We start from the raw sequence: 13445 nt of genomic DNA on the forward strand, positions 1-13445 counted from the left end.
TCTGAATAAAGTTGCTATTCCTTGTCCCAATACTTCGTCTCTCGATTTATTGATCTGCCGTGGGGTGAGCAGTAGGAAACAGAACTCGGTAACAGTTTGACGTAAACTTGTTTAGGTGGTGGCAGCAAGGGGTCTTACTGGTTCACGATTTGTACCTCTGCCCTCTGACCACAGTAGACCCTATGAGATGACTGTCTGCTCTGGATCTCCTCTGCGAAGCTATCAAGACAAAGGCCTTGAGCTCATGCACAAATCAAAAGTTCACAGAGCCATTCCTGGTCTGATAACAAAGACTTCCAGCACTGAGGGAGAGTCATCCCATTTTGGGATCTGATGTACCTTTCCATTTTCCCCAAGGTTGCTGTTCATGCTTGCATTTTTGATGACCCCTAGTTCTTTGGACAGGCAAGAAAAGAGATGCGATCTAACAAGCTAGCTGGCAACTTCCTAGTGATTGTAATTAACTCTCTGGCAAGAGGAAAAACTAGAGCGACAGTTAAAATGTTTGTTACATTATTAGAACGTCACTTGTTCACCTCACCCCTCTTCCCTGTGACAGAGGGTCATAAGGAACCTGCAGGGAAGTTACCCCATAAAAACCACCCTGATGGGGCTGAGTGGGAAACCAGGAATTTCCTATCAGGGAAGATGGGAAGAGAGCAAGAGCCCCATCCAGGAGGCAGGGGCCGCCAGCCAATCCCCCGAGGCTACGCTTTATAACCTGAAAAGGTGTGGATGGGACTCCCGGCTGGCTGTTGGAATTTAGCTGAACACTATTCTTCAGTTTCATCTTCGGTATTTGGGGGTGTCTGAGCTGAGTGGCAGCAGGGAGTCTGTCACCCTGAGCCCGCCATGGGGGAACCTGGGGTTAAGTTCAGCTAAAGGGAAGTTTGTTTTGCTGGTTAATCGGGTCAAGAGTGACAGCACCCTTTAAGGAAGCATGCTAATCAGAGCAGTCCTTTCTGCGTTCTGCTGGCTGCGGAGGGTCTGCTGTTGAGGAAACAGTGATGTACACCACATGCCCCACTAAGAAGTGACCGTGGAGGCCAAGGCTGCGGGCTTCAGTAGAGGAAATGGGAGAAGCTGGTGAGCTGACCTGTTCACCTCACTCTGATGATTAACTTTAAAGTATGTAAAACTTCTGATTGCTTATACGGACTGTTTCCCCTGGTGTGTGTCTGTGGGGAAGATTTTCAAAAAATACTAACAGAATACAAAAGAGAGTGAGGGGGAGGCCACCTTATCCCTGTGGCTGGGCCCTGATCAACAGCAAGCCAGAGGCTCTAAAAGTCATCACAGGGCCTCTATTAATAAAAGGATGCAGAGGTGGTGCCCTTTCCGAGGGCGCTCCTCTCCGGGTGCACTGCTAGCCCTGGTTTCCTGCACCGCATCTCGTGGCGCACCCACTGGAAATGCGGCTGTAAAACTGCCAACTCTGTGGCAGACAAAACTGACAAACTTCGCCTGTCTCCGATTTGCTGAGTGGCGATGAAAATAAATAGTCAGGCTGCTGCCTGGGAGACTTCCTTCTCCTGAGTTTGCAAACACAGTCCGTGTCCTAGATGTGCTGCATTTAAACAAAGTATGTTCCTCGGTTCCTTCCGCTGAGAGCGGGGATTGTCACCATTTGGCAATGACTGATGGGGAAGGAAATGTTGCTCCCTGCTGCATATACATGTGGATGAAAGGAAAGCAGTGTTTATGGCTCATGCTTGGGGACCAGATGCTGGTGGTATCTCTGCTAGGACTTTTGAGGGAAACGGAAATTGAGAACCGTAGCGATGTGCTATTTTGTGGGAAAGGACAGGCCTATGTGAAATCTACCACATTTTCTCTTTGGTATTTGATACCTGATTGCATAGTGCTGTCTATCACGGTTGGCTTTTCTGTGGTCAGCACAGTGGTACCACCTGAAACACAGAAACAGTAACATATGAGATGAGAAAAAGGCAGCATTGTAGGTAATATTTAGTAGAGAATGCTGTAGGCTTACATACATCTGTTAGAGGCTAGCAGTTCCCTCAGATAATTCTTCCTTTAATTCCAGCTATAGCAAATGTCTTAAATTTTGTTCACCACAATATCAAATTCAAATAAACCACTATTTTTTACCTGATACATTTATTCATAAAGCATCTAGGCAGTATGGAGAGTTCCAGACTTCCTTCCAAGGGCATTCCTTGACTCCCAGACTAATCGACGACGCTCACAATTGCAAGAGTGAAAAGCAAAGGCCTCCCAAGGTCCTTAGTGACTTAAGTATTAAACTTGACCTGGACCTCTAAGCTTCAAATAGTTTCCCAAGGTTTCAGATGTGTGTCTTGGGGGGAGCTGCAAGGCTGGTCCCCACAATCTATTTTAAAAACTGAAGTTTTAAAGCGGATGGCAGTAATTCCTCCTTTCTTTTGCTGCTGTGGTTGTTTGTTTTTCCCAAGGACAAATAATTCCGCCCAGTATGCAGTTCGGAGAAGCTGCAGGAAAAGGGGAAGGGGCGGAGGGACACATTTCTTCACAGTCCCGAGGAGCTGGAAGACTGCACAAACAACACCCTGAATGCTGTCAACTTCAATCAGCCTGGGTCGACTTGGAATTCGTGGTCTGGGGACCAGTGGAAACTTAGATTTACCCTCTTAGCTTAGGTATCTTAGCTCAGCCATTTTCCGCCCTTCGTCATGAGCCTTCTGTTTTAAAGTCCTGTTCTTCAAGTTGCGCAACCCACAAGCGTCACCTGAACGCTTCTTGAAAAACTGGTTTGCTGTTTATTACTTTGGTGCTTGAGAAAGCCATTTCTCCATATGTGTGTCTGCCTTGCAGATCATGGTCGAGAGCATCTATTTGCTTTCCCAAGAGATAAAGTAAGGGCATGGAGGGCTCATGCCCATCATGGAAAGTTTGGAGGTGGCTACGAGGTGCCATTGTACACCTTCCAGTAGTGTCATTCAATAAAGACCGTAGGGCTTCCCTGGTGGCGCAGTGGTTGAGAATCTGCCTGCCAATGCAGGGGACATGGGTTCGAGCCCTGGTCCGGGAAGATCCCACGTGACGCGGAGTAGCTGGGCCCGTGAGCCACAACTACTGAGCCTGCGCATCTGGAGCCTGTGCTCCGCAACAAGAGAGGCTGCGACAGTGAGAGGCCCGTGCACCGCGATGAAGAGTGGCCCCCGCTTGCCGCAACTAGAGAAAGCCCTTGCACAGAAACGAAGACCCAACACAGCCATAAATAAATAAATAAAGACTGTAATCATCTCTATTCTGGCCGAGCCCTAGTCCTATCCTGCAGCTCCCACGGGTGAGAAATCACCCAGATCATGAATCAGAGAGCCGTAAAACTGAGCTCTTGAAATGGCCTGAAGATTTCTGAGCTAGTCCACTGTAGCACCAAGTCGTGTTACCCCTGCTCGCCCAGTAAATATGCTGGATAAGTGGTCTCACGTGTGCATGGCTTCAATGAGGCAGGCGCTAGGAGAAGCCATTACATATATTATGGGTTAAGAAGGTGAATCTATAATGGCAGAATTGGAGGGAGGCCAGACGCATTAGCATTCCGTTCCCAGTGGTCTTACAGGAGAAAGACTCAAGGTGAAAATTCACTTTTAAAAACAGATATGCACTGTCAGTTTTGTTAGAGGTTGGGAGCCAAATTCCCCTGTTGGGTACACACAGATCCAATGTGAAATTTGGCCTCCTGGTGCCTTTGAAGCCAATTGTATTATCTAATGACATCAAAGGCATTTGCGAATGAGTAACTTCAAGGGTGAATTTTCACCTTGACAGCAAGCAAAGGAGAGCAAAACCTCTCCTCATTTCCATCCATCTGGTACAGTTCACCTGGAATTCAGTGTTGTTTATAGATAACGAGCATTTTGCTAAATACTTATTTCCCCCTATATTCAAATAGGTCACCCCCAGGAGAAGACATTAAAGTGACATCATCTCTGTTAAGGGACCGAACCTTCAGAGAGCATTGATCCCAATTTCCATGCTGCCAACCATCAGGGTGAAAGGGAGAATACTTTTCGTTTGGTTTTAAGACACTGAACGTTCAAAGTTTGCAGCTGTGACAGAAAGAGCAAGGAGGGTACAGACTTGTGTGTGAGCCCAGGAGGTGAGATGCTCACCTGTGAAAAGGTAGTGGGTTAGGGGCAGGCTGGGCTGCTTGCAAACACGGGCAAACGTCAGCCCGCCCTTCTTCAGAAAAGACTAACACAGAGCTTCACAGAGCAAAATAAGCTTTTAAAAAAGGACAAATGGGCTGTCATGCAGTAAATGAATACAAAGCATGAGAATGTCTCCTTAGATCACCTCTTCTTGTTGGGGGAATAGAGTGAACCTTATCAGCACCCCCAGAAGTTCTTAATATATACACGTATAGATCAAATTATTGAAACAAACGTGCTGGCCTGAGAAAATGACTTTTTTTGCCAGGGTAATACGTAAAAAAAAAAAAAAAAAAAAAATTGAATGCATTGTTTTCTATCTACCCAATAAATGATTTTAAATGCTGTAGATAAACTATCGCCTTGTACTGTTAAAGGACTGTCAGTGTTTCCAGGCAAAATGACCCATTTTCTGTGGTTTGCAACTCGTGGCCATACACAGTTTGCTCCAGGCTAACAGACTCACCCTGTTTCATTCAAAGGCTTAGGTTTCAATTGATTCAGTCATGAGCCAATGCACAAATGAGAAGGTTGGTTGTTCTGACACGAGGAATAAATCTGAGGCTTTGTCTCTAATCAATATTAACTGACCACTTTAGGGTTTATAAAGGAAAGAACCTCTCCTCAAGAGGGTAATTGAACAGGGGGGCCTCTGATGACTGCAGACATTCCTTTTTATGAGGATTTTCACTACGGATGGGACGTGTGACCGGGTTTGCAAAAAGCCTGAGGTTTGCAGAGAGTGTTCACAGGCAACCTTGGGAAGGTTCTGTAGGACCTGCTTCACCAGACTGGTACTCTGTTTTAACATCAGCTGTATAAGCTTTTTAGCTGGAGCTTGACATCTTACAAAGAAAAGCCCTCTGCATTAATTAGAGTAATTTTTGTGGCTTGCAACTACTTATATACAAGATTTGTTTTCAAAAGCCCATAACCACGTGACATTTATTGGCCATTCGACTGTAAGCAATTATCCTGGAAATTTGGAGGTAGAGAACCTTAGGAGGTAGGATTGAAATGTAAACTCAGTTCATGGCACTAAACTTCTGAGCTAGATTTTACCCCTTATTCCATCTCAGGGTGCAGAGCGGTCTTGCTCCTTCAGAAGAGAGCTTTTGAAGTAATGGGAAATGTGGGATATTTCCTTCCACATTTTACATTAACGCGTTAGCTACTAACATGGCACTATTGTGAAGTTACACGGTAACGCCTTCAGTTTCGCCCACGAAAATGAATTACGTGGGCTCTCCTGAATCCCTTTTGGGTAAAAATACAGACCTGCATCCACGGGCTCGTGTTTAATGTAAAATGAGAGTCAGATGCTGTAAGAAACTGTGTTTTGATCTGGGTAGCAGTAAAGGCCCCACGGTACCTTTGGCAGCAATAGGGTGATAATTCTAGTGCTTTGGCCTGTTTCCAAATGGTGGCATTCCATTTCCCCACTTGCTTAATGTTTCCTCTGTCAGTCCAAGTAGAAGAGAAGGTCACTTTCTAGCTTTTAGGGTTTTAGAATATCATGGAGTAATCCTCTAAATAAGTCGGTGAGGCATGTGGCACACACCATCCCTGATATATTTGCTAGTGGTGATGTCAAATAACAACAAATTCTGCCTTTGTAAATTTTAATGTAAAATGATTCACAAAATCCTAGCTTAAAAGCTGCATTTCAAATATAAGCTTGACTTCATTAATTAGTTGGATAAAGGATCCACTCAAAAAATTTGATCCCTGTTAGAAAATGAAAATAAACGTTCTCCAGTGTGTGGTTATGTATGGGTGGTGCATATGTAATCTCGGAAGGGGGTGGAGGTCGAAGATGAGAATCAGTTTATGTTATATTTAGCCATGGAGGAATTCTTATCCAATGAAGACAATCCTAGCCTTTGGCTCTGAAAATGGCTAAAATTATCGTTCGAATGGCTGTGGCTGTGAAGGACAATTTGTTTACATGACGACATGAGGAAATGAAGATGCACGTGTTTTGGCAAGGCTTCCTCCCGCCTGCCGCCGTGAGGATTTCCGCAAACACAAACAGACGTTAATTAGCGGGTCTCGACTACAACATGAACTGAGATGGCACAGCAATGGGATGAAGATGGTTTCTGCACCTGTGAGCTGGAAGTCATCACCTGTTCCGCTGTGGCAGTTGGCCTGGTCGTCATCACATTCATCCACCAGGTTCCCATTGGGAGTGGTCGGTCCAGCTGTAGGTGCTGAAACAAGATCCAAAGATTATTTTCTCACACCTCTGAAATGTATTCTCCAGCCCCCGGCTGTTGATTCTGCTAATACTTTTGCAGAAAACTCTAATCTGTGGTTAGAAGACCGGGAGCGTGGTTTGCCTCTCTTTCAGGAGCGAAATATACTCGGATTTTGCAGAATGCATTGGGGACTGCTTTGTTTTGGTATTTGATCCGTATCTCCTTCATAGAATTGGCTGCCTTAGCATTTTATACATTGTTATCTACATACACATCCTTTTTCTGAAAAGTTCTTGTATTCTCACTGGTTATTTTTTCATGACCCTGAAGTTGGGAACTTTGATGATAGAGATTTGGCTTGAATTGTTTTTCCTTTCATTTTCAAGGTGCTAGAGGACTCACTTGTCATGAATTCTTTTATATTCTTGGTATTTACTAAGTTTGATAAGTTTATCTTGTAATATTTTCCCCAAAAGGGAGTCTCAGCATTCACTTTTAGTACAATATTGTTCTTTACTTCTTTATTTTTTTAAAGAGCGACTCCATTTCCCTCTAAGTAAGCTTCTCAGCTTGTGAGCCACGGCAGGTGTCTGGGAGTTCCCTGGGGTCATTTTACCTTAACTCCCAGAGGACTACATTCCACTGCTGGCAGGTATTCCCATAGCTTTGAGTTTGTAGTTGAAAAGTAGCCAACATTAATCAAAGACTGCTTTTGAAGTTCTTTAAATTTAGTTCCATCTATTTTTTTTTTCCAGCCTGTTACTCATTTTTGCAATCTGTTTAATATCTTACAGTTTTCGGCATTACATTTCACTTTACATGACTTGAGATAATGGACAGTTCTCTTGATGTTTGAAAACCAGACAAGATGCTGGGAGTGGGGGCCTGTTCTCTAATAGCTTCTGGCCAATTGGAATGTGCTGGTAACTGCTGCTTTCTCAATAAAAATTTGACCCTGTTTGTTATTGTGCTAAAGGACTGAGCAGAGTTATAATAAATGTAGAAACATAGCTAGTTTCAACTTCCTCAACTGCCCCAAACACACACCAATAATAATTAGGAAATCACCACGTACAGGTAATGTTCACACCGTTTAGGCGTACATACTAGACTTTGTAAAATGCATACACAACATATTCTGGGTTCTGCTTATTGCTAACACTGAATCAACAGAATCCTCTTTGGCAATCCAGATGCTTGCCTTTGCTAAGCTGCCTTCGCTCTTGGTAACGTGCCACTTTCCAACTCTCTATTCATCTTGCTGGTTTTTCCACATTCCTTATGGTATTTAAAAAAGGAGGAGTTTTGCACTGGAAGTGGCCCAGGGTAGTACGGGGATTAAATTGAAAAAAGTAAAAAGTGATGTCCCAATTTTACTACTTGAAAATATTTTATCTTCTGTGGTTCTCTAACTGTTTCTTAAACATACGTGCTAGTCCCAAATAAGACGGAGACTCAGAGATGGCTGAGTTGTACCTCACCCTCTTTCTCGATCTTTGGGTATCTCCTGTAGCGCAAGGTACAAAGTCAGTATTTAATAAGGGCCTGTTAATCGTTTTAAGGGAGAAGAAAAACACTGCCTTTCACCAACTGTGTTAAACAGCTTTGACAATACTATCCCTGGATGCTGGCTCCTCGTGTGGCTCGGGGCAACTTCCCCACCTCGGTGAGTGCCTGCAAACATCTGCAGCAAATCCCTTCACCACCACTGCTACCTCACCACTGAGTTGACACTGGCAAACTGCCACCAGGCTCAGTCTTTTCAACCATCCATTCATTCCACCTTCTAAATCAATGTCGCTTCCCAGAATCGAGGCTAAAGTCCTGCATCGGAGCAGCAGACGCCCTTTTCCAGGCAACCACACTGCTCAGCACACTGAACGAATGTGTCTACAGGTGGTTCAGTCTGCCCATCCCTTCTTTTTCTTGGCATCTTTGTCAAATTCCTGGCACATGGTCATTCTTGGTCTGTGTTGACAGTGACTAGATGATTCAGAGGTCCTGCGACATAACTACAGATATGGAAACAACTACCTAATAAAGAATCGGAGATAATGGCCTGCTTTTAAATAAATACGTGGGAAAGCAGCTATGAATTATTCACTAGGATGGTGATTTATAGCTTAAGATTCTTTAGTGTGTAAGAAATGTTTTATGATATTTAATGTGCTCAGGAATGTAATTATATTTGGGTGGCTCAAAACACAAATAATTTTGAAATCCCAAGAAGGTGATATTTAAGAGGCATCCTTCCAAACAACTCTGAGCATATGCTCAATGGATTAACATCTGGGTACCAACAATAGCCATTCTTTGCACTAACCTAGAGAAAGACCTTTATGGGGATGAAAAAGTTGGTATAAGGTTACTCATTTATGCCCAAATTGAAGGCAGATGGGAATTCCAATGCACACAAGCATTAAAATAGTACACTAAGCAACCATCATATCATTTTTTCAAACATTCATCTCATTCATTATGTGAAAAAATGAAGAGGAGAGTGCAGTTCTGAGGTCAGTGTGAGAACTGAATTTGTCCTTGATATGACCTTCCTATGATAACCTAAGTCTATCTTTAAACAGACTTCACTGTACATTATATGTATTATCTCATGTAAAGTTTTGTTTCTCTGCAGCAGCCTAAGAAATTCATGCAAGGGACTTCCCTGGTGGTTTAATGGTTAGGGCTCTGTGCTTCCACTGCAGGGGGTGCAGGTTCAATCCCTGGTCGGGGAACTAAGATCCCTCAAGCCTCACAGCACGGGCAAAAAACCCCCAAAACCAAGCCAAACGAAACCAAAACAAAAAACCAACAAAAAAACCAACAAAAATTCATCCAAGATAATGTCTTGATGTTTCAGCCTGTCAAATGCTGCTTCCTGCTAGTATGTGATGGTAGTCAACACTGCAGATGCCAACTTGGACCAGACACGGACCTCTGAACAACACTAAGAAGGTCATGGAATCTGTGGTCGCCGGGGGTTGGGGTTGGGGGGGAACTGCTTAATGCGTAGGGGGTTTCACTTTGGAGCGATGGAAACGTTTTGGAACTGGATAGAGGTGTTGGCTGCATAAATAATTGTCAACGTACTAAATGCCACTGAATTGTTTACTTTAAAATGGTGGATTTTAGGGAATTCCCTGATGGCCTAGTGGTTAGGATTCAGAGCTTTCACTGCGGGAGCCCAGGTTTGATCCCTGGTCAGGGACCATCCTACATGCCATGAGGTGTGGCCAAAATACAACAACAGCAATAAAATAAAATAAAATAAAATAAAATAATTAAAAAAAAACAAAATGGAGGATTTTATGTTATGTGAATTTCACAATACATCATTTAAAAAAAAAACTCAAAGAAGACAACCCCACAGAATCTGAGGAGCGTTATGGAAACAACCCACAAAAAATTAGGATGTGAAGGCACTGTTATGGAAGACAGGGCACAGGGCCAAGTCCTGAAGGATGGGCACGGTTTCTAGGGGCAAAGCCCAGGGGCAGCAAGTGCTGGTGTGTTGGTCTACCACCTCCATCCATGCTGAACTACTTGAGTGTAAGGTCCACGTCCTATAGACCTTTGTGTTCCTGGTGCCTCCTTTGTGTCTGGGAAAGAACTTGTGCTCAGTAAACATTGTCAAATGAGAAGATAAACGAATCCCAAGGGGGTAGACAAAGGACTAGGGGAAAGATCTGGGAATGATGCAGTGTGCACTTAGGGACAGGAGAAGGCTGCTTGGCTACAAGTCTTCCTGTTGAAACAGGGAGAAATGAGGCTCAGTAGCGTATTTGCTGAATAAGTCGTGCAGGGCACCAGGTGATGAGCCTTACGGACCCGCAGACACAAGAGACACAGGATCACCCAGGAGAAATGGGGCAATTTGCAGCAGCACCGTCAGGGGCATAAGTGCATGATGAAGGAAATAAAACATCTGGGGAACCAGGGGGGGCTCTGGAAATCGTGCTTACCTTCCACCTCACAGCCCAGCAGCTCCAGCCGTAGCCCTAGTCCGCCGTGAGTGGCTCTCTCGGGGTAGATCCTGACGAACCGCGTGGAAAAGGGTGGAAACGTCCGTAGCTCAGGTGTATCATAGTTGTTGTTGCCTTCAAAAGACTGTGAAGTATGAAGAACACCAGGTATTAACAAAACCTCCCTTTCAGCAGAAAAGTCCTTCCTTTAGGACTCTTAGCAGGCCAGAGAAATGGGCCTCATTCTACTACTTCGTAAACGGCTGACATTCCTTTCCTAAATGAGAAGGGAAAAAACAATTAAACCGTCTCTAAGAAGTGACAGATGTCGTTTCTTAGAAACTCTGGAGGATACACTGAGGCTAGACCAGAAGCTGAGGATTTAATGAGACACATTTTTAAATGACAGTCTGATGTGCCTGGGAAAAGTGACACTTTTACCACTTCCTTGAAGTGGAGGAAGAAAACTCAGGAAGGGAGCCTGCCATTTTTCAAATCTTGTAACAGTCACCACATTTCCAGTAACGACTCCTGTCACATTCTCTTCAATGAATGGGTCCTGGTTTTGCTAAAACTCCGTCCTCTAGAAGAGCAAGGAATTCTATTCCTGGAGGAGGAGATAGTAAATTTCACGTACTTCAAGTGCTCTGTAACCAAGAACTTGGGTCATTCCAATCCACTGGAACTGCTGTTGACTTAAGCAGCACCACCAGCTGGAGGCATTTGTAGATAAAAGACTTTCTCATCTCAGGAAAGTGACCGATGTTCCGATGCCTGGTTGCACTGCAATGAGTTGGCACCTCTTGGTGAAGCGCATTCCTAACTCGGCATCACTGTGACACGTTCAGGAGCCCGGCTGTTATTGCCCTGCTGCCACTGGATTATTCTGTTTTCCTTTTTACAGTGACAGGAAGGTCAAAATCCTTGAGTGGAGTCATAAGAAAATAGAGCAATGACTAGGCTTGTTTTCTTTTTGAAGAAATGGATAAGCCTCTCTGTATCCTCTTCTCCCAACATCATTCCTAACTCTGTCCAGAATGGGAAGAGGGGAGGGGATTAGAAAAAATCAAACTGCCTTATCACTGGGAGTGTCCTTTTATATATCAAGCATCTTGTGATGTTTACTCGTGCAAGGCATTGTTCCATGTGCTTAAAATGTACTCACTCAATTAATCCTCAAGATAACTCCAAGAGGTAGGTTCTATTACTGCCCTCCTTTTACAGGCAAGGCACAGAGAGGTCAAGTAATTTGCCCATGACCTTGGGATTCAGACCTACCAGTCTTATCTGGCGCCCTTCACCACGCTGCCCTTAGAAACAATCCAGTCTGATTTCCTCATTTTAATAGACGACAACACTGAAGTCTAGGACACTGAGGTCTATTCCCATGGCCACACATTCAGTTTCATTGCTTTTTCTTTAAATGGATTGTGATTTGGGCTTCCAAATCTGGTAGATCATATTGGGTGGGTGGCCATATCCGTCAGGAGTGGGAACCCTGCCCAATACCTGGGTCAAGACATCACAAACCAGCCAAAGATGCCATCATTCGGTGGTGGAAATATCTTGGCCAAATGGGTGACACAAGTAAGAGAAGATAGATTGGGAAGGTTGTGACATAACTAGAGGTTTTTTCTGAGTTCTAGAAGTAAATTAATTGACCTCTTCCAACTCAGAAAATCCTCCAAGAATCTAGAAGTACAGGGCTAATACAGACCCACCTCTCTCAATTAAAGTTTCCTTTTATCATTTTCAAGAGTAAATTCACTACCGGGGGCCTCTGCATTCTTGATAGAACTGCAGTTGCTGCCATTAATTGAGAATCTGACGTATAACGTCAGGCCCAATTAAGTATTCTCAGTAAGATACTAATTATAGTAAAAATAGTATTACTACACATGCAAGTTCTGTGTACGTTAACATAGCTCCAACATTCTTAGGAGAAAAGCACTTATATCTACGGAGTCCCAGGCTTTTCTCCTACTTTTACCTTGAGCAAAGAATTAGCACAATGTATTGTCAGTGATGAACTGGGCAGAATATTAGCAAGGAAGGGCCATATGGAATTGGGCTAAGTTTGCTAACATAGGATTATTTACAAAATGTCTTTGTGTCTTTTCACTAATCATGCTTTAGAAGAAGAGGGCTTGGAGCATTTAGATCTATTTGCCCCTGAAAAGTCTAGTCGATTCAAAGACTCTGAGGTACCTTGTCCGTCATGCACTATTTAAGGGTAGGAAGTAAGGCGACGGCATAGAGGATTTTAAATCCATCAAAGTGCTGTTTTAGATCACACAACTGTGTGCTCCCTTTACCGTATGTAAAAGGTACTTGGCATCCTAAGCAGGTAATCTTCATTTGCAAGTTTAAATATAGTATGTTTTAACTATCTTTGTGAAATTTAGAAATAAATACTGCTCCTAAATGGAAGGTTTAACCAGTTTCCTTTTTCATCTTGAAGATTTTATTCCAGGGGAAGGACATGTTAGGAATCAGAGATTAGATGCCATGTAAACAATTCAGAAACTTTTATGGTTTAAATACATAAGAACATGATAATGATGGATGAAATATTTTAGGAAAAAATCTAACACATTCAACCAATCTTGAATGGAGTTTTTTGTTAAAATTGAAAGCTGTGTGCTGGCTTCTTGTGAATGCTATATGCGATGTCCTACAAAGGGAGTGATAGCTTTAGACTTGATTGCAGATGAGTGGATTAGATACTAACGGCCAGGAAGCATAAGACGCATCCCATCCAAAGCCTATGGCAATTTGTTTTCTTTCCCTCTTAGAACCCGAATGTTGAAGAACGTGTCACAACAGCTCACACTGCCATGCAACAGCGGCTCCGGGAAGTTGTTGATTTGCAGCATATTCACACTTGGTGCTAAAGCCACAGGGCTCACAACTCCTCAGAAAAGATCGGCTCTTAGGGGAACTCCAGTTTCTGATGTTTATTTTACTTTTTCTTCTACCAAAACAAGAGGGGTAGACATAAAAGGGGAAAATGAAACGGACACAAGCAAGAAAGTAGCTGCACATAGATTAAAAAAAAAAAAAAAAACACTGGAAATGTTTTAGAAACCACAAGTTAACTGGGGATGAAATGGGAGAGGAATTCT

The 13445-nt window shown here is 43.4% G+C and overlaps 1 protein-coding gene across 6 annotated transcripts in view; it reads right to left on the bottom strand.

Annotated features, from left to right (window-relative positions):
• The window catches only part of NRP1 (neuropilin 1), a 137746-nt gene that overhangs the window by 15940 nt on the left and 108361 nt on the right, over window positions 1-13445 (bottom strand). For 4 of the 6 annotated variants that reach the window (XM_059911479.1, XM_059911474.1, XM_059911487.1 and 1 more), the window contains 3 exons: window positions 10321-10465; window positions 6266-6370; window positions 1851-1910 (listed from right to left, as the gene is read on the bottom strand). In XM_059911479.1, coding sequence (XP_059767462.1) covers window positions 1851-1910; window positions 6266-6370; window positions 10321-10465 — 310 coding nt within the window. The remainder of the gene's footprint in view (window positions 1-1850; window positions 1911-6265; window positions 6371-10320; window positions 10466-13445) is intronic. The other 2 variants (XM_059911495.1, XM_059911504.1) reach the window with 1 other exon arrangement.

The sequence above is a fragment of the Balaenoptera ricei genome, chromosome 2, assembly GCF_028023285.1.
Source record: "Balaenoptera ricei isolate mBalRic1 chromosome 2, mBalRic1.hap2, whole genome shotgun sequence".
NCBI classification, from domain to species: Eukaryota; Metazoa; Chordata; class Mammalia; order Artiodactyla; family Balaenopteridae; genus Balaenoptera; species Balaenoptera ricei.